This window comes from Malaclemys terrapin, chromosome 4, assembly GCF_027887155.1.
Source record: "Malaclemys terrapin pileata isolate rMalTer1 chromosome 4, rMalTer1.hap1, whole genome shotgun sequence".
NCBI lineage: Eukaryota > Metazoa > Chordata > Testudines > Emydidae > Malaclemys > Malaclemys terrapin.
In genome coordinates this window covers 108,367,877-108,389,050 of record NC_071508.1, presented here as the reverse complement: position 1 = coordinate 108,389,050, position 21,174 = coordinate 108,367,877, and the positions used below count along the sequence as shown (strand labels likewise).

At 41.5% G+C, this 21,174-nt stretch overlaps 1 protein-coding gene across 4 annotated transcripts in view; it reads left to right on the top strand.

The window, feature by feature from the left end:
• Positions 1–21,174, top strand: part of SLC25A21 (solute carrier family 25 member 21) — a 369,737-nt gene that overhangs the window by 325,704 nt on the left and 22,859 nt on the right. For all 4 annotated transcript variants that reach the window (XM_054025834.1, XM_054025833.1, XM_054025832.1 and 1 more), the window contains one exon: positions 12,098–12,164. In XM_054025834.1, coding sequence (XP_053881809.1) covers positions 12,098–12,164 — 67 coding nt within the window. The remainder of the gene's footprint in view (positions 1–12,097; positions 12,165–21,174) is intronic.

The following is a 21,174-nucleotide window of genomic DNA, read 5'->3' as shown; positions in this document are numbered from 1 at the left end:
ATTTTTCAGAGGCACCTCTAGCCCAGTTTTTCCTCTCCCACCCCACCAGCTGGCAGACACTAATGTAAAGAGGGAACAAGGCTTTTATTACTGCTGTGTCATCTAAATCTGCTCTGGCTGTTTTCTTCCTCTTTGAGAAATTCAGCTCAAGAGATTATCAAAAAGCCCAAGGGAAAACCATGTCATGGGAAATAGTGGGTGTCTTTACCTTACAAACTGTGTGAGAAGGAAACAAAAGGGAAGTATAACCAAATTGTGGGAGGGATTGGAAGTGGAAAGAATTCAAAACTGTGGAATGTTCTAGAAGTCCCTCAGAAGCATTTTTGGCTATTGCCTGAAAATGAGGCTGCTTGACTAGCAATGTATCATAATTAAAAAGTTAAAATAAGTGTAATTCTAATAACTGTCCATCTACTCTGTTTGCACCTTAGGTTTAACTAGAATTAAGCAAAATTATTAGCAAATGTGTGCTCCATTTTTTGACCTTTCTGTAATGTGTGCATCCATGAAACTCAGTGCATAATGAGCCCTTTCATGTGACATAATTGTTAAATTTTTAACTCTGAACCAAGTCAGGTGAGTAGGGCCAGGAATTTAAGTTCATTCTTGTATCAGCGCTTCTATATATCATGCCATTATTACATAGTGCGATTCTAGCCCTAGATCTGAGACGACATTGTAAGAACTTTTTGTTCATTCAAAGTCATGTTCTTTCCTCAGGGTACACAACACTCCCCCTAGTAATTTTTCTGATCTGAAAATACATTCATCATTCTCCTTATGAAGAACTGCACTATCTAAGACATATTTATATTTTTAATATGGTGATCAAAGCCTCATATTAGAATCTGATTTCATTGACATTTCATTGGCATAGCAGATGCCACAAATATCCATCTCACATTTTAGATATACATTTTCCATTACTGTGGGTTTCCTTACCCATCTGTATAGTAACAGGCTTTGCTCCCACAATATCCCTATGTACCGCAGCCCTCTGGTAGTTGGAAATTCAAATGTGTGTGTACATGTGTGTGCGTGATCATATTGCCCTCTATTGGCTACATACTACTACACAACCTACAATACTGTAATCCCTAAGCATATATGACCATGTTGCCCTCTATGGAATGCAGATGTTGAGGGCAATACTACTACAAAATCTTGAATCTTTCATAATTTACTGCTAGAGATGCTGTACAAAAATTAAGAGAAAACAGTACCCAAAAGTACAAACTTTGAAAAGATGGCACAAATTAATTATCATAATACATATTCAGTTTGTTCAGACCAAAAGGCACTTCTTTCTTTTGCAATTTAAAAGTGAAGGAAATAAGTAATTTTCTTGACCTAACATGAAAAATACCGAAGCAAGATAATTTTTGTTATAGATGCAAATACTTAAGGTCCAATTTTAATTCTGAGCCCAGGCAGGTCTGTGTGTCTGAAAGTGAAAATAACTGCAGGCACAATTTAGCACCTGCAGTTCTGTTTGCCTGCAGTTGAGATTATTTAGACATCTACGTCAATGATTGCACCTGCAAATTGAAGACATCTAAATAACTTAAATTACAGGCACAAATAATTGCAGGTGCAAAGCTGTGCCCACAAAAATGGAGGCTGATGTCTGAAAATCCAGCTTTATATCTCATGGTAAATTATTCACTGCATTATGGAACCAGTATCCTCCTGGGAGTGTCACAGATCCGTATTATGACTCCGAGTGCCTTTTAGATCTTTGATTTATCAGGCAGATGGGAAAGAACACATGTAGCCAGAGAACTCCCTAGCGACTACACATGTGGATACTGAAGAATGTGAGTTATTCCAATGAAGATTAGAATTAACTTGCAATCACAGTTTTCCTTCCTGATCCACACTTTTCTAATGATTTAAAACAGCTTAATGTTGTATTTTTATTATCTCACTATTGGTTAGAACAGGTGGTGCTGCTAATGCAAATAGGGAAATTTGTGCAAATAAGAACTATCTTTTATAGAAGATGGCATTAGAGATTAGGAGAGACAAAATGTTGTCAGCTTCTTAAAATGCATAAATAATGATAAATTTCAGACGGCAGTGAAGTGTCAGACTGCAATGAAGACAGTCTGACACTTCAAAATGTAAAAAGAAACAGAGGGTCCTGTGGCACCTTTAAGACTAACAGAAGTATTGGGAGCATAAGCTTTCGTGGGTAAGAACCTCACTTCAAAAATGTAAATTTATTTGCTATCATTTTTCATGGAAAGTGACAAACGAAAATCTTTTTTAGATAACTGTAGAACTTTTCCCCCTAATCTTTAAACATTCTGGAAAACAAATCTGCAGCTACCCTCAGTGTTGAATTATTTTGCTGTCAGAGACATAGATACACAGCTATAAATGTAACTATTAGCACCTACATTTCCTTTGGCAACAAAAAGTAATAATGAAAGTATGTTTGTACATTCTTTGGCTTAAATAGATCTAGGTGTGGTGCAGCTTTATAACAGTGACTGTTTCCTGTTGTACCTGTTATTCAAAAGGCAGTACTGTTAGCAAAAGGGTGAAAGAAATTAATTTAAATTCTCGTCTAGTGTTTGAACAGCTAAAAATCATAGTGAACAAATGAAACATTCTGCCAGTTTTGACAAACTGAACAATAAAGAAGCATTTTTCTGTTTTAGAAGCTTTAGGCAAAATTGTTTTGGCATGTCTATAACTTGTTCCTACTGAAAACAGAAGGGCAGTTGGACAAATGTCTATTGTGGGAACAAAACTCTGTACATTAAAAGAAGTGAGGCATTTCAGCCCATTCTACAGCCTAGTCAGTGCTTTTATCCAGACAAGAGATTTGTAAAAACTCAATGTAACTCCTAGTGAAATGAATAGAATAGGGTTACCATATTTGAACATTCAAAAAAGAGGACACTCCATGGGGAGTGTCGGCCCTGCCCACAGTCCACCCCTGCTACCCCATGCTCCGCCCCCACTCTGCCCCAGATCCCGCCCCCTCCCCACTCGGCCCCGCCACCGCATCGCTCCTCACCCCCTGGCCCGCCGCTGGCTTGCTGCATGCCTCATTCCCCCACCCACCTCTTGCCTCCTCCTACCTGCCACTCACCTCCTAACTCCCCTGCCAGAAACTCCCCTACCCGCCCCGAGAACCCCCACCAGCTGCTGGCTCGCCACTTCTTGCCTCCACAGCCCCGCCCACCGTTGGCTCACATCTTCAACCCCTGCTGCCCGCCACTGGCCTTTTCACACCCCCCCTCACCTACTCAACCCCCGCTGCTCACCGCTCGCCTCTTCACCCCGCCCCGTTCGTCTACTCACCCCTCCTGTCGCAGGTCCCTCTGGCTCCTAGGATCAGGGGCAGCCGAGGGGTCTCCACGTGCTGCATCTGCCACAAGCGTGAGCTCTGTGGCTCCCATGGGCCAGGAACAGCGCCAATGGGAGCTGCTGGAGCCACGGAGCGAGGTTTGCAGGCACCAGCAGTGTGCAGAGAGCCCTCTGCCTCCTCCCCCCCCCCTCCCGACCTGATCCGACCCGACCCTAAGAGCCAGAGGGACCTGTTGGGGGGCGAGGTGGGGAGTCCCGGCGGTGCTTACCTGGGGCGACTCCCGGGAAGCATCCGGCAGCTTCCTCTGGCTCCTAGGTTTGGGTCGGGGGTGGGGGGGGTCTCTCAGTCCACTGCCGGCGCCCACAGCTCTGATTGGGCAGGACGCAGAGACCCCCTCCACCTCTGTGCCTAGGGGCCGCCCACACTGCAGGCTCCTGCCGGCAGGCAGGCGCTGGAGGCTGCCACAGGAAGCGTCGCCAGCCTCGGGACTTTGGACTTAGGGTTACCATATGTCCGTATTTTCCTGGACATTTTTAGATATTTAAAAATTCCTCCCGGATGGCAATTTAAGAACTAAAACGCCGGACATGTCCGGGAAAATACGGACGTATGGTAACCCTAAATAGAAAGATTACCATTGATTTCAGTGGGAGCTGCACCAGGCCCTATGGCCAGATCCTTAGCTAGTGTAAATTAGTGTAGCTCTATTGAAAGAAATGGAATGATGCTGATTTATGCGAGCTGAAGATCTGGCCTCTAGCCTTGCCAAGTCTCAGCAGTCATGGAAAGTCATGGCTTTCAGATCCATGACAGACTGACCTATTTATTAGAAAAATCATCTGCCTTGTGATAGTCATTTATTTAAATTTATCACACTTTCAAACTTAACTCTTTTTAAAGCAAGTATTTACAAATATTTTTGAATATAGAATACATTTAAAATACATGGAAGCTTCTACTTTAACAATGTATGCTACTGTATTGTTTAGTTAAGTTTTAAGCAAAAAAATATAAGTAACCTAGAAACAAAAAGCCAAAATAGGATCTTCATTTTGAGCACTAGTGAATGTCTTGGGTGTGTTGTGAGGTACAGACTAGAGATCATGAGACTTTTTCCCCACTGGATTTTTTTTATAAGCACTCAAGTATGGCAAAACAGGGAAAACATATGAAAGTAATATATGGTGTGAGAAGAATTTACTTTAATATGAACATTGCCCAGATTTTAATATAGATCTCCTTTTTCCATTCTCACTTTCTGCTGTACTAGATAAAAGAGAGGAATGGACAGGTTTCTCATCTTTCCATCTCATTGGGGGTTTATTTATGAGTGAGTTCTCTAGCTCTTTTAAATTCAGTGTACAGTATAGAAAGCCAAAAATTAACAATGGTTTTGAGCTCGATATTGAGAGGTGATTAAAATTCAGGGAGAAAGGACTTATTTCTCTTCAAGAATAAAAAAAATCACATGAATGATGGCTCTCAACAACTTCATAATCTGACCTACATGCAGTAAATATACTGATGACTCTCATTCTGAATGAATTAAATAGATTGATGTTGATTATTAATCTGTTTGCTGGCCAATCCAATGGTTTCTGAGCCACTTCCTCCGATGTTCTGTATTTTTCTGAAGTGCTTTAAGAATACATTTCATTGATATTCTCTCCTTCTTTGATTCCTTATTTCATACTGTAATTGTCCCTATTTCTTTCTCTTTGGTTTCTTTCACTGATTGACCTGCTTCTTATATCATGAACATTTGTGTTGTGGTGGACATATAACACAACATCAATACTACTACAAATATTAGGCCAGCTGTCCGGGAAATGGGCTTTCAGGCACCTCCTATATTATACAGACCTCTGAACTGTATTTCTGGAATGAAAAAAATGTCACACAAATAAATTGTGTTCTTTTTTGTAAGTTTCTTTATAGCACTGTGTTCACAATATTAAGATTAGGATTGTGTTAACACATATTATAATTCCTTATAAATATGTTGTGAATTTTTTTTTTAAATCTTCTGTCCTGAAACTGATACTGATTTGGCTGCATAAAAGTTTGTATAGTACAGTGGTTCTCAACCAGGGGTACATGTACCCCTGGGGTTTTGCAGAGATCTTCCAGGGGGTACATCAGCTCATCAAGATATTTGCCTAGTTTTACAACAGGCTACGTAAAAAGCACTAGTGAAGTCAGTACAAATTAAAATTTCATACAGACAATGACTTGTTTATACTGCTCTATGTACTGTACACTGAAGTGTAAGTACTGTGATGTGTTGGACCCCCGCCCCCATCCAGGATGCCACCTGATATGCTGGGGTCCCACTGACCATGCCGTTCCACCAGCTTGGGCTTCCTCCACCTCTTCTTGCCCTCAAGCCTTCTCTGGCACACACACGGGTAAAGCCACACCCAGCTGCAGACACAGACTGAAATCAGCTCTGTGTGGGAGGATTCAGCTACATAGAGAGATCTGTACTGTGCAAGTTCATAAAAATCACCCCCTCCCTCAATGTGGAGGGAGATATGCACAGCTTTCCCTCCCCCCGCCCCCAAATATGAATTGCACAAACTGGGTTTTGGAATAAACAAAAACAAGTTTCTTAACTACAAAAGATAAATTTTAAGTGAGTATAAGGGATAGCAAACAGAACAAAGCAGATTACTGAGCAAATATAACAAAATACACAACTTAAACTTAATTCACTAAAGAAACAAGTTACAAATAGCAATTTCTCACCCTAAATGTTGTTTTAGGCAGGTTGCAGAGGAATATGGGAGCATCTTCAAAGACCCATTCCATTGCCTTTCCTAATGGCCCATTTAGGCTGATTGCCTATTGTCTGGTGGGGGTTCCCCAAGTACACATACCATTGTAATTGTTACATAGTCAATATTCCTAACTTCAGATACAGAACAGATACATGCATACAAATTGGATAACCACATTCAGCAAATCATAACCTTTCCAATGATACCTCACATGACCCATCTTGCATAAAACATATCTTAGCTATGCCATATTCATATTCTAATAATATTTTATGAATAATATGGGGTGCAGCATCACATGTACAATATTAATATTCTAATTGATTTATTTTATCATTATATGGTAAAAATGAGAAAGTCAGCCATTTTTCAGGAATAGTGTGCAGTGACACTTTTGTAATTTTGTGTCTGATTTCGTAAGCAGGTAGTTTTTAAATGAGGTGAAACTTGGTAGTACGCAAGACAAATCAGACTCCTGCAAGGGTTATAGTAGTCTGGAAAGGTTGAGAGTACTGATATAGTAAACTAAATGATGTCTTAAAGGCAAATAAATGCAATGTAACTGAAAGTACATAAGAAAGAAAAATATGACTTGTCATGTTGTTTACAGGTATCTAAAATTGTGGCTGTCTTGATTGTGGAATTATGAGGTAGAACTAAGAGAACGAACTCTGGGCTCCATGTGTCAATGAAAGCTTTTTAACTGACATGCCTCTATTAAAATGGTTTCAATAGGATAATTTATGTAACTTGCTGTTTTAGGATGCTAATGTGGTAACATATAACATGTATTTTTCATACATGTTTGCAAGTTGAGGTAGAGATTGTGGGGCAGAGGAGAACCTCTAGAGCTTACCTCAATCTAACACATGTTAAAAGTACAACTGCCTTATCATCAATAGTATTCTACCTTGTGTTAGTTGTAAATTTACAATGTTTTAACTAACTCAAGATAAGAACACACTTTGTTTCCTAGCAAAGACTCAGGCAACTTTCACCACATTTGGAAATGATTCCCTCCTTTGTTGAAGGACATCCATCTGCTTCCCACCTAAATGACTATCTCCTCAAGATGCCTGAGATTTTGTGAATTCACATTGCAGATGCCGCCGTCCTTAAATGACAGACCCATGAAATCCATCTCTTTCATTTAAATTCTGAGATTGGTGCAGTGTAAGTGAAGGCAGAATAGGACCCTAAAGGTATTTTGTGTCGTTGTTTCAATTATAGAACTATCTGGGTAAAAGACTTGGATTTGACAGCAACAGAAGAAAGAGGATATTGTATGCATGCCTTCAATCAGCTTTTTATTAGATCCTTAAAAGGAAAATTATGTGAAAGAGGGGAAGAAAACAACAAATGAAGCAAGATCCCTATTTCAATATAATTTGGAGAAAATAACTGATTTGGGTTGGTCATGTTGCCAGGATAGATGACTCAAGACTTCCAAACAAGAAATGGAAACCAGAAGGATGCCTAAAGCCTGAAAGAAGAACAAATTGAGAAGATATGATTGACTGTAATGTTTCAAAATCAACTATTCCAAAGATGAGTTTGGGCTGTTGCCCAGAATACAATTGAATGGTGATGTTCATTTAGATCCTTAATGCTGAAACAAAATAAAACACTGTAGTCGTGTTTCTGTTAGAGATTTACTTGTTAATTCTTTCCAATTTTCCCAAATTTGAGATCTGATGTCACTTTCTCTCTCTTCTACTACATGTTGCAATGATTGTTGCTCCTGCTCTGTAATTTTTCTGAATACCAGTTTTCTGATGAAGGCCTGCATCTAAGGCCTTGTCTACACTACAGAGTTTTGTCAATCAAAGTTATGCCACTTTAATTAAACCGCTGTTGTTGAGGTATGCTCCTTGTGTCGACAGTGTGCATCCACACTAGCAGCTCTTGCATTGACACAGAGAGCAGTGCACTGTGGGTAGCCATCCCCCTGTCCAACTGGCTGCAAAATGCTTTGGGAAGGATTTGCAATGCCTCATGGGACAAGTACAGTGTCACATGATGCAGGTTTCTCAATCAATCATTCCATGGGCATCCTACTAGATTGCCAGCTGCTTTTCAACTGAAATGGCGGGGGGGGGGGGAGAGTGTGTGACAGGGAGCGTGTATGTGTGGTGGGGACAGACAGAGACAGAAGTGTCGGGGGAAGTGTGCGTGAGATTGTGTGGTGGGGGAGTGTGTATGTGAGAGAGACAAAGTGTGTGTTGGGGAACTGTATGCAGGGCTGGCTTTAGCAAGAGCAGGGCCCAATTCCTGGGGGCGGGGCTTGCGGCAAGCCCCGTCCCCAGGAATCGAGCCACGCTCCGGGGTCGCTGGGCTTGGGTCCGGCCTAGAGCTGCGCCACGGGGCCGGGCCAGACCCAATCCAAGCCGCACCGTGGGGGCCGGGCTGGAGCCAAGCCGGGCCGGAGTCCTTCTCGCGGCCCCCCGCCACCCCAGCTTACCTGGTGCTGCCTGCCCGCCCCTGCTTCTTTTCAGACTTCCTGCAAATCAGAGGTTCGCGGGAAGCAGGGGAGGGGGAGGAGCAGGAGGAGGAGCGTTCAGGGGAGGGGAGGAGGGGGAAGTGAGCTGGGGGCGGGGTGGAGAGCTGCGGCACGGGGCCCTCTTAGCGTGGGCCCCAATTCAGCCGAATCGGCTGAATCGGCCTAAAGCTGGCCCTGACTGTATGTGTTGGGGGAGAGTGTGTTGTTCAGACAGCAACCTAAGCAACCAATCCTGAGGTATGGGGAGGGGGACAGCCCCACCACATCAGCCCCTGCCTCCCTCCCTGCCTGCCGCTGTGTTCCTATTACAGGGGAGAGCAGGAGGATTCCATGTTAATGATTTGCTCCTTGCTGCTAGAGCTGATCCTCATGCTCGGCTGTCAGAACTTCCCGGAGCTCTGAAAGGGGAGGAGCACAGCCGAATTCAAAACAGTGAGCAGAGCGGTCACAGCAGGCATTGTGGGATACTAGAGGAGGCTAGCTATGTCGACATAACTAATGGCAGCATCTATACTGACACTTTGTCGCTTTAACTTTGCTGCAAAAAGCTCTATGCCTCTTGTCGAGGTGGTTTTATTTTGTCAGCGAAACAGCAGAGTTTGTAAAAGTAGCTTTGTAGTGTGTACACCTCCACTGTTTTGTTAGCAAAAGCTGCCTTTTGCCGACAAAACTATGTAGTGTAGACAAGGCCTAAATGATACTATAATGATAATGGTTCATGTCACCATTCAATAGGTGACTTTGAAGAATGTCACACATCATGTGTAAGTGATCTGATACAGTGTTCTTGATCAACCAAAGGGAAAAGAGGGATAAAAAAGAAAATCCTAGCATCCAAATGTATATATAGGGTTTTGCTGGCCTTAGAAACACCCATATTTCCATGATCATCACACTAGTGCCTTGAATGTTTATGACTAGATAGATAGTTGCCTCTACAAAGGTTTTTCATAACTATATCTTTTAAGTGTATTGCTTGTAAAGCATTACGTTGAAAATGCAGCCTGTTTCTTTACCCTCTTCTCAGGCACATGCGTTTCTAAGACAGATTCTACATTATGCAAAACCCTCCCAGCTGACGATAGCACAGCAAGGGATGAGATGTGATTCTCTCTCTTCCAGTTCCTCCTCCTCTTATTTCCTTAAACTCACTAACTCCACCACTCCTGCCATTCACTCTCATTATGTTTCTACCCCACAATATATAAGTAAAAAAATTGTGCCAGTCCTTACCATGTTCATTTACTTGGATACCTTATAGCCATCCCCAACCCTTAATCTATTCATGTGTCTTTAAATGGTAAACATTATGGGACAGGAATGTCTCTTTCTCTGTTAGTACAGAGCTCAACACAGCTGGGCTCTACTTAAAATTGCTTGTTTCATAGCAGAACATTGTTTTCCTAACCTTGTGCCAGACCATGCCCTCCCAGAAGAGGGAAGTAGGGTGGAAGGTAACTAATCCCTTCCCATCAGGGTTCCTCTTGCAGAATTTCTTCCAGATTTTTTTTTTTATCAAGGTGGAGAGTGTAAACTGATGGGCTATTGCACCAGGCTAGGAAAAAACCAATGCTGCTCCTGAGTTCATTTCAGGCCCTTGCCTAAGAGAACAATTTATTGTTCAAAAACAAGAAGATTCATAAGTAACCCAAAAACAAAGCAATTCCCATGACCAGTGCAGACTCCAGTCCCCAGAGGTTTTTCCCTCCTGATGGAAGATGTACCTTTTTCCTTATATCCCCTTGTGAGTCATGTGAGAGGCAGGTAGGTCTTAATGCTTTCCTCTGGCATTTTATCCTGTCACAGTGAGATTTACCCTTACGGAAGAAACAAGGGGCAAGGCTTGGAATCTGGTTGTGTGTCCCTTGAGAGCTGTAGGAATCATAGGGCCAGGACCTGATGTGGGTGCCCTGCAGCTTCCACTGGATCCCGGGCACTGCAGCACCAATGGAGTGTCCTCAGAGTGGATGGAACTCAGCTGGGAAAAGTTTTGTTTTCCTGTGGAATTTTTGATCATTGCTAAGAGGACAAATGCATTTCCCTTCAACTCTACTTCAACGTCCTCCTCACTCAAATTCCCCACATGATTATCCCTAGGCCTACAAAGAGCAGGAGAGTGTGATGGGATTTATCTATAAAACAGTATAACTGTATATATGTGATTATATGAAACTAGTTCATAGAAGGAGCACCATCTACTGGCATGTAAGAATATGTAACATTGTTCATAAGTTTTTAAGACCAATAAAGTTGTTGTTGTCCATTGCAAATGGCTACCTGATTACACAGTTCTTAACAAAGAGGGCTTATGGCAGAGATGGCACTCCTCCCTTCTCTATGGTGGAGGCAGATCTGGGAATGGATCTGTGGAGAACGTTCTCTCCTTTAGTGCTGTGTCTTCACACTGCACTGGAAACCCATAAAGTCTGTGCTGGTGAATTAATTTTAATTATAAACATACTTTAAATATTTTAGTATAAACTGAAAACTCATGCATTAAAACCAGTAAGAACAACAGTATTTATATAGGTATATGTAGTTGTAACTGAGCCCACGTGGGCTTACAGTGAGCTTTGAACCTGTATCTTCAGCATGAAGGACAAAATTCAGCAAGGTACTTAAGCATGTGCTTAATTTTAAGCATGTGAGTAGTACCATGGAAAGCAATGGGACTAATAACATGCTTTAAATTATGAATGTGTATAAGTGCCTTGCTAAATTGGGGGCAAAAAGCAGAAACCTTTATCACTTAAACTGGGACTAAGTCCCAAACCTAGCTGTACAATTCATTAACCTCTTATGGGGACCAGCCACTAGATGGGGACAAAGATCCACATTAAGAGAGTTACATTATATCACCCAAACAAATTTTCAAGATGAAAAACTTGCATTCAGTCAATTCTATATCATGACTAGGTAACTTGGTTATGCTTTTTTGAAGTAGATACAAATTTTATGTTTAAAATTAAGTTGTCAAATAAAATGTCCTTCATACATTTCAATGAACATTTAGACCAAATTTTAAAAGCGGCCTTAATCCAGCCTCTGAACAGGTGCCTGCAGTTTTCTGTGAGCAACTTTCTGAATATGCTTTTTGCCCCTCATATCCACATTTTTGGTCCTAACTTTTCTAGTTTCATCATTACTGTGGAAAGAAGGGATAGCTAAGAAGTTCAGAAAGAATGATTAAAGTGATTGTTCTTCATTATCAAGAAATTTCTTCTTTTCTTTTAAACGAGTTTCTAACCTGTACAGGCTGTGTGGATTGCATTTTTGTTTACTAATTGCTGCGTTGCTTCTGGTTGTATAGTGGAAATGGTAGCATGTTAGTTACATAATAAGCAAAAAAACAGAGCTTCACTATTCACAGTGAGGGTTCTTCTGAATAATTGGGAATAATTAGTTGCTTTATTCTGAAATGAAAATAGAATTCCCTGTTGGCTAATGCTCTTTCATACATATGTACAAAAAATCCTTTTTTTGTTTCTCCAATAGATTGTTTGGTTTCTACAAAGGCATACTCCCTCCTATCATGGCCGAAACACCCAAAAGGGCAGTGAAGGTAAAGCACTATATTTCCTCCTTTTAAAAATAAGTGTTACAGTAACTAACATCGGTAACAGTAAAATGTCCTATTTGTCCTTCACCAAAGAAATGTGCTGATTGATGTTAGAATTAAGACATGATCCTCTAGTCTTTACTTAAAAAAACCTCTTACTGATGACAGAATGGAAATTTTGCCTGATTAAGGACTGAAGCATCAAGCTCTTAATTACTAAGTATATAGTTAAGCAAGATCCATGACAAATTATGACATCAAAGTAATATTTTATCCTAATATGTTTTGCTTTTTATAGATGTTTTACTTCATTATGAATCCTCAGCAATATGCAAATGAATTAATCCTAGGAATATGTGTGTGTATGAATGCAAACATAAAGGAAACGCTTCAAAATAAACATTTATTAAGCATTATGTCAGTGCAGTTCAAGTGCCCTCTTCCTGCAAACAGTTGTTATGCCCTTTAGCTCTGGTACAGTAGAAATAAATGAATACTGGCCTATCAAATTGCCTTCACTATTAAATGATAACTTTATTTGTTCTGATATGCTTCCCTCATTCTCTACATTGATTCTTACAACTTTACTTTTATTAGGATGACTTAAAACCTTTCACCACATAATTGTGGAATTTTCTGCATTAATATTTTTTGGTTCTTCAGTTGAACGTGTATGTGTTGGAGGACCTCCTGTGCATAATGTTGATCATTGGATTTTCTCTCTTTTTTGTTTTATTTTCCCCAAAGACTCCAGATCAATCTGGGTCTTAGCCTGCCATCAATCATTACACAATGTTCCCATTCACTTATGCAGGTATTACGTGTGTGTAAAATGATAGAATGTAGCCCCATCACATAATCCTAAAGAAGATCTCCTGGTAGTGTCCTTCTGTTATCATCTTTGTGGATAGAAATGAGACAATCACTGTCTCTTAAAATTATTGAATATAACAAAGAAAAACTATGGCTGTATTTAATTTGGAGCTGCAGTACAGAGTCTAAGGTTGAAATTTTGAAACCTTCCTAATGACTTGCATCATGTGCTTTTTTTTCTTCACATCAACTTGATAAAAGGTGAGAAAGTCAGTCTGATGGTTGCTTCTGAGCACAGGTATATAATTAGTAAAAGGGTAGTTTAGGCTTTGGGCTAGATTCCAGTACTGCCAATCCCAATCATTCAAAAGTCATGAGTCAGGCCGGGCCCAAATGATGAGATTGTCTTAAAAATCATTAGAAGTTAAAGAATAATAAATGTGAGGATCTCTCTGCTCTCTGGTTTTTGAGCTGTTAGGATTCATATTTTCTACATACTTTTGATAATCATGAGAGCTAAAACTTGCACCTTTTTGTTTTTGCTAAATGAAGGCTGAGATGCTCACATAATAACATGATTCTTGGTGCTGAGGCTTTAAGAAAAACACCAAATATTACAAGAATCCCAGTAAAATTGTGAGAATTGGCAAAGCTGAGATCCTTGGCTTCCCTTAAGTTCCTTTGCACAGCTCCTGTGGGCATAAAAAGGATCTAAAGCTGTCTTCATGCAGCAGCAGTATTCCACCGAGGGGGCATTTCAGTGGCAGGAGGGGTCAGGATAGGAGTGCAATGTGCTCCAGAGATCCTGGATATTGCAACTTCTTGCAAGCTGTTACAAGACAGCACAAGTTATAGCATCCTGCTTAGAGCTCTGTGAAACCCACGGACAATGGGCTAAAAAGAATCTAAGTAGATTCAAAATTCCTTTAGCTTTTCTTGGATATGAACATGAAACACCAAGGAAGATCACTGGTTTTTTAGATTCATTTCTCTCCTTCCCTTCCTCAGTAGCCCTCTCTCACTCTAACAGGCCTCAGGTTACATCCATCCCATTTAGGTATGCTGTGTTGTGAAACTGTTGGTGATCTGGACCCAACATCCATGCAAAAGACTTTGAGGCTTGAGCAGTAACTAGGGAAACTCCAGCTTTTCCCTTTCACCATCCGTGAGGGAGCCTCAACAGGGGGAAGGGCATTTTCTAGTTTCTGGCAGTCTGGTTTCTGGTTTGGTGGTGCATATTTTTCACAGCTCCAATTGTACAGGAAGGGTGACTTGAATTATGAAACTACTGCACTGAATAAAGATCACCAAGATAAACAAACAAGGCAGAGTTCCTGCTGAGAAGAAATGTAGCATTGTCCGCATGGAATAATGTATTAGCTGGATACATCTATTTGCATGTAAAAATAAAGCCATTAAAACCAAGGTGTTCTGATGCAATAGTTTACTTTAAAGCTAGGTGTCAGAGACCTGGGTTTACCTTTGAAGAGATTTGATCCTTTGTCTGTTTGTCTGTCTTTTTGTCTCTTTCTCTCCATCTCTCTTTTTTTCCTTTCTAAAAAGAAAGCTGGTATTTCTGAAGGTTGAAAACTTTATAACCCTGAGTTAGCTTGGGCTTGGAGAACAGAAATCAGTGGTGCCAGTACAATGGTTAACAGATGAACTTTTTGGGCAAATGTATATTGTGCATCTGTTCCCAAACATCTTGTTTCAAGCATATTTTTACCTTAAAGTTATTGAGACATATGGTAAGTACTTTGGCTTTTTTCTGTGTAACGTGGATTTAAGTGTATCTTTGCCAGATGGGCAGTACTGGTTATTAGATATATGAATGCATATATTTTAAATATATGTTTCTTTGGATTTTGTAAGGATAGCTATTAACTTAATATAATTGTATAGTAAAAGAAATGACTTCACTCTATGTTATTAAAGGCACTTCGGATGCTCATCCCCTTCAATGATTGGGGACATAGAAGCCTGTCTATCTAGGTAGAGCCTTTTGACAAAATTATTGAGACACAGTCATTTTGTTATGTCCAACTAAATTTTATATTAAGTTTTTACTGGCATTGATTATTTTTCTTTAAAAAAAAAACCCTATTCACATAATGTGAAACAGAGTTACTATTAAGCAGTTCTTTTATTTAGGACTTTAGGACGCTATCAGTACTTTAAGGTAAAAAAATTTAAGACCAACATTTCTAGGTAGTATATTTCTTCTCTTTTTATGGCCATTTCACAGATCTGGGAGACTATGGAAAACATTAAGGAATAGCAGAAATTCTATGAAAGGTGGGAAGGGTAGCACTCTACAGAAAGACATTGGAGAGAGAATAAAGCAACTTTACAACAATAAGAAATGAATTTAATTCAGTATCATAATGGACCCTGCTGTACTTAACATTTTTCCGGAGATTTTCTTTTACCATACAGGTAAAATTGACTCTGGAAATTATGGCATACTGTATAAGAGAGGTGTATTTCACGGTTATTTAACTTAGCAATAAAGATAGTTATAGGTTTATGCCTAACACTTTTATCTTGTTTGATTATTGACAGACCTATTGCATTGATCTTAAACATATTTGCACTAACTATGTGCTGTAGATTGCTGTTAAGTCAATACAGTGTCTGGAAAGCAATTACATTCTTGGAGCTGAATTCTCCTGCTGGGGTATACGAGTCATTCCTGCTGAATACAGAGGAAGCTATTTGTATCCTATGGCTGGAGTATCAAGCTCTAAGATTTCACAGATTCAACAGTGTGCAACACCGACAGATCCCGGTCATCGTCGGGCGGGATTGAACCTGGGTCTCTGGAGCTTAGTGCATGAGCATCTACTACATGAGCTAAAAGCCAACTGGCTATTAGCTAAGGCTGTAGAACAGACTCATTAATCTCTAAGTGGTCTCGGTGCCACTAGAAGGGACAGAACACCATGCCCAGGAGATGTGTGGGTTACGTTTGCATCATAGATATGTAATATGCATTTTCTTCTAGCTTTAAGTTTAGCATTGTTACATTAGCCCATTCATGTCCGGTCCTTTGTTGTACCTGATGTGGTTCTAGTAACTTTTCTAGAAACTGGAAAACAGATCTGGTTCAGAAAACACTACCAAATTTGCTGCAGCACAGGACCCTGAGTCATAGAAGTCCACACCTCACCAGGAACAAGTTGAAATGCAAGTGTGGTATTTACTGCTCATGCTCCAGTGACATGTGTTGTAGAAAAACAACAAGGAGTCTGGTGGCACCTTAAAGACTAACAGATATATTTGGGCATAAGCTTTCGTGAGTAAAAACCTCACTTCTTCGGATGCATAGAGTGAAAGTTACAGATGCAGGCATTATATACTGACACATGGAGAGCAGGGAGTTACTTCACAAGTGGAGAACCAGTGTTGACAGGGCCAATTCAATCAGGGTGGATGTAGTCCACTCCCAATAATAGATGAGGAGGTGTCAATTCCAGGAGAGGAAAAGCTGCTTCTGTAGTGAGCCAGCCACTCCCAGTCCCTATTCAAGCCCAGATTAATGGTGTTGAATTTGCAAATGAATTTTAGTTCTGCTGTTTCTCTTTGAAGTCTGTTTCTGAAGTTTTTTTGTTCAATGATAGTGACTTTTAAATCTGTAATAGAATGACCAGGGAGATTGAAGTGTTCACTTACTGGCTTATGTATGTTACCATTCCTGATGTCCGATTTGTGTCCATTTATTCTTTTGCGGAGGGACTGTCCGGTTTGGCCAATGTACATGGCAGAGGGGCATTGCTGGCACATGATGGCATATATGACATTAGTGGATGTGCAGGTGAATGAGCCCCTGATGGTGTGGCTGATGTGGTTGGGTCCTCTGATGCTGTTGCCAGAGTAGATATGGGGACAGAGTAGGCAACGAGGTTTGCTACAGTGATAGGTTCCTGGGTTGGTGTTTCTGTGGTGTGGTGTGTAGTTGCTGGTGAGTATTTGCTTCAGGTTGGGGGGTTGTCTGTAAGCGAGGACTGGCCTGCCTCCCAAGGTCTGTGAGAGTGAGGGATCATTTTCCAGGATAGGTTGTAGATCGTGGATAATGCGCTGGAGAGGTTTTAGCTGGGGGCTGTATGTGATGGCCAGTGGTGTTCTGTTATTGTCCTTGTTGGGCCTGTCCTGCAGTAGGTGATTTCTGGGTACCCGTCTTGCTCTGTCAATCTGTTTCCTCACTTCCCCAGGTGGGTATTGTAGTTTTACGAATGCTTGATAAAGATCTTGTAGGTGTTTGTCTCTGTCTGAGGGGTTGGAGCAAATTCGGTTGCATCTTAGGGCTTGGCTGTAGACAATGGATCGTGTGATGTGTCTTGGATGGAAGCTGGAGGCATCCACCCTGATTCAATTGGCCCTGTCAACACTGGTTCTCCACTTGTGAAGTAACTCCCTGCTCTCCATGTGTCAGTATATAATGCCTGCATCTGTAACTTTCACTCTATGCATCCGAAGAAGTGAGGTTTTTACTCACGAAAGCTTATGCCCAAATATATCTGTTAGTCTTTAAGGTGCCACCAGACTCCTTGTTGTTTTTGTAGATACAGACTAACACGGCTACCCCCTGATACTTGACACCATGTGTTGTAGAGTAAGAGCGGTTTTATGTGCAGAGCTCTGTGATAAACTAAGTCCCTGGAGAATCAGGTTCTCTCCCTTGGCTGGGGCATATTACAGGTGAAGTACCTCCTTGTGTTTAACAGGAAAATTCCATTCCCTGTGTCTCTCAAGAAACATACATCAGTTCTGGACACATTTCCCATTGCTTACCTTGACATGGCAGAACAGTTTGGCTGCAAGTGAAGGGGTGGGAGAAGATTCCATACAGAATCTTGGCCTTGTAGTTGTAATCCAATTGAATAGCTGTCCAAGAGATACCGCGTTGGCTTGAATCAGCTTCATAAAAATAATGGAATGCTAGGGTACATTCAGCACTGCAGCAGGAACATTGGGCAGCGGTCCAGAAGATGAGAGGTTGTTGGTTACTCACTTTTTAGAGGTGGGTAGGTGGTAACTTTTGCCCCATGTTTCTGCTAAATGTTCAGAATTTCCCAGAATACATCTGTGTTAAAGCCCTGAGAACCTCCATTTTTCATTGCTTTATTCTTCCCCCAGTACTGAAAGCCTCATGTCAAAATCACCATCCTTTGACAGAGAAGTACTGGACACTTGTCTGATAATTATGAGAGACTCAAGTCTGGTGAGCTTTATAGTCCTTCTAAGCCTTGCATATTCTCATCTCTCTCAAAAATATAAAACCATGAAACTTACATGGAATATTACTTGTAATCAGGACCGGCGCAACCCATTAGGCGACCTAGGCGGTCGCCTAGGGCACTAACATTTGAGGGGCGGCGACCACGGCGGCCGGATCTTTGGGGGCGGCATTTCGGGGGCGGGACCTTCCGCCACCTAGGGCGGCAAAAAAACTGGCGGTGCTCCTGCTTGTAATATTTTTAGGTTCTGCCTGAAACTTGGACCCCCCTCCTGCCCTCTCTATCCCTGAAAGTTCTCTCCTGTCCTAGCTCATCATTCTGGCAGGACTTTACAGTTCTTAAAGTAGTTACTTTGGATGGCATCAACAGCAGTGATCATGAGATAGTTGAGTTCAGGATCCTGACAAAAAGAAGAAAGGAAAGCAGCAGAATACGGACCCTGGACTTCAGAAAAGTAGAGTTTGACTCCTTCAGGGAACTGATGAGCAGGTTCCCCTGGGAGGCTAATATGAGGGGGAAAGGAGTCCAGAAAAGCTGGCTGTATTTTAAAGTAGCCTTATTGAGAGCGCAGGAACAAACCATCCCAATGTGCAGAAAGAATAGCAAATATGGCAGTCAACCACCTGGGCTTAACAGAGAAATCTTCGGTGAGCTTAAACACAAAAAGGAAGCTTACAAGAAGTAGAAACTTGGACAGATGACTAGGGAGGAGTATAAAAATATTGCTCAGGCATGCAGAGGTGTAATCAGGAAGGCCAAAGCACAACTGGAGTTGCAGCTAGCAAGGGATGTGAAGGGTAACAAGAAGGGTTTCTACAGGTATGTTAGCAACAACAAGAAGGTCAGGTTAAGTGTGGGACCCTTACTGAATGAGGGAGAAAACCTAGTAAGAGATGATGTGGAAAAAGCTGAAGTACTCAATGCGTTTTTTGCCTCGGTCTTCACAGACAAGGTCAGCTCCCAGACTGCTGCACTGGGCAGCACAGTATGAGGAGGAGGTAAGCAGCCCTCAGTGGTGAAAGAACAGGTTAAGGACTATTTAGAAAAGCTGGACATGAGCGAATCCATGGGGCTGGATCCAGTGCATCAGAGGGTGCTGAGGGAGTTGGCTGATGTGCTTGCAGAGCCATTAGCCATTATCTTTGAAAACTCATGGCGATCGGGGGAGGTCCCGGACGATTGGAAAAAGGCAAATATAATGCCCATCTTTAAAAAAGGGAAGAAGGAGAATCTGGGGAACTACAGACTGGTCAACCTCACCTCAATCCCTGGAAAAATCATGGAGATGTCCTCAAGGAAACCATTTTGAAGCACTTGGAGGAGAGGAAGGTGATCAGGAACAGTCAACATGGATTCACCAAGGGCAAGTCATGCCTGACCAACCTGATTGCCTTCTGTGATGAGATAACTGGCTCTGTGGATATGGGGAAAGCGGTGGACATGATATATCTTGACTTTAGCAAAGCTTTTCATAGAATCATAGAACTGGAAAGGACCTCGAGAGTTCATCTAGTCCAGTCCCCTGCACTCAAGGCAGGACTATGTATTATCTAGACCATCCCTGACAGGTGTTTGTCCACCCTGCTCTTAAAAATCCCCAATGATGGAGATTCCACCACCTTCCTAGGCAATTTATTCCAGTGCTTAACCACTCTGAGAGTTAGGAAGTTTTCCTAATGTCCAATCTAAACCGCCCTTGCTGCAATTTAAGGCCATTGCTTCTTGTCCTATAGTCAGAGGTTAAAAAGAACAATTTTTCTCCCTCCTCCTTGTAACAACCTTTTATGTACTTGAAAACTGTTATCATGTCCCCTCTCAGTCTTCTCTTCTCCAGACTAAACAAATCCAGTTTTTTCAATCTTCCCTCATAGGTCATGTTTTCTATACCTTTAACCATTTTTGTTGCTCTTCCCTTGACTTTCTCCAATTTGTCCACATCTTTCCTGAAATGTGGTGCCCAGAACTGGTCACAATACTCCAGTTGAGGCCTAATCAGCGCGGAGTAGAGCAGAAGAATTACTTCTCGTGTCTTGCTTACAATACATCCCAGAATGATGGGGGGGGGGTTGTTTTTTGTTTTTGTTTTTTTTGCAACAGCGTTACACTGTTGACTCATATTTAGCTTGTGATCCACTATGACCCCCAGATCCCTTTCTATGGTACTCCTTCCTAGGCAGTCATTTCCCATTTTGTATGTGTGCAACTGATTGTTCCTTCCTAAGTGGAGTACTTTGCATTTCTCCTTATTGAATTTCATCCTATTTACTTCAAACCATTTCTCCAGTTTGTCCAGATCATTTTGAATTTGAATCCTATCTTCAAAAAGCACTTGCAATCCCTCCCAGCTTGGTATCATCCGCAAACTTTATAAGTGTACTCTCTATGCCATTATCTAAATCATTGATGAAGATATTGAACAGAACTGGACCCAGAACCGATCCCTGTGGGACCTCACTTGTTATGTCCTTCCAACATGACTGTGAACCACTGATAACTACTCTCTGGGAACGATTTTCCAACCAGTTATGCACCCACCTTATAGTAGCCCCATCTAGGTTGTATTTCCCTAGTTTGTTTATAAAAAGGTCAGGCGAGATAGTATCAAAAGGCTGACTAAAGTGAAGATATACCACATCTACCGCTTTTGATGTGGTATCCCACAGTATTCTTGCCAGCAAGGTAAAAAAGTATGGATTGGATGAATAGACTATACGGTGGATAGAAAGCTGGCTGGATTGTCAGGCTCAACAGGCATCAACGGCTCGATGTCTAGTTGGCAGCCAGTATCAAGCAGAGTGCTCCAGGGGTCTGTCCTGTGACCGGTTTTGTTCAACATCTTCATTAATGATCTGGATGATGGGATGGATTGCACCCTCAGCAAGTTTGCAGATGACACTAAGCTGGGGGGAGAGGTAGATACGCTGGAGGGTAGGGATAGGGTCCAGAGTGACCTAGAGAAATTG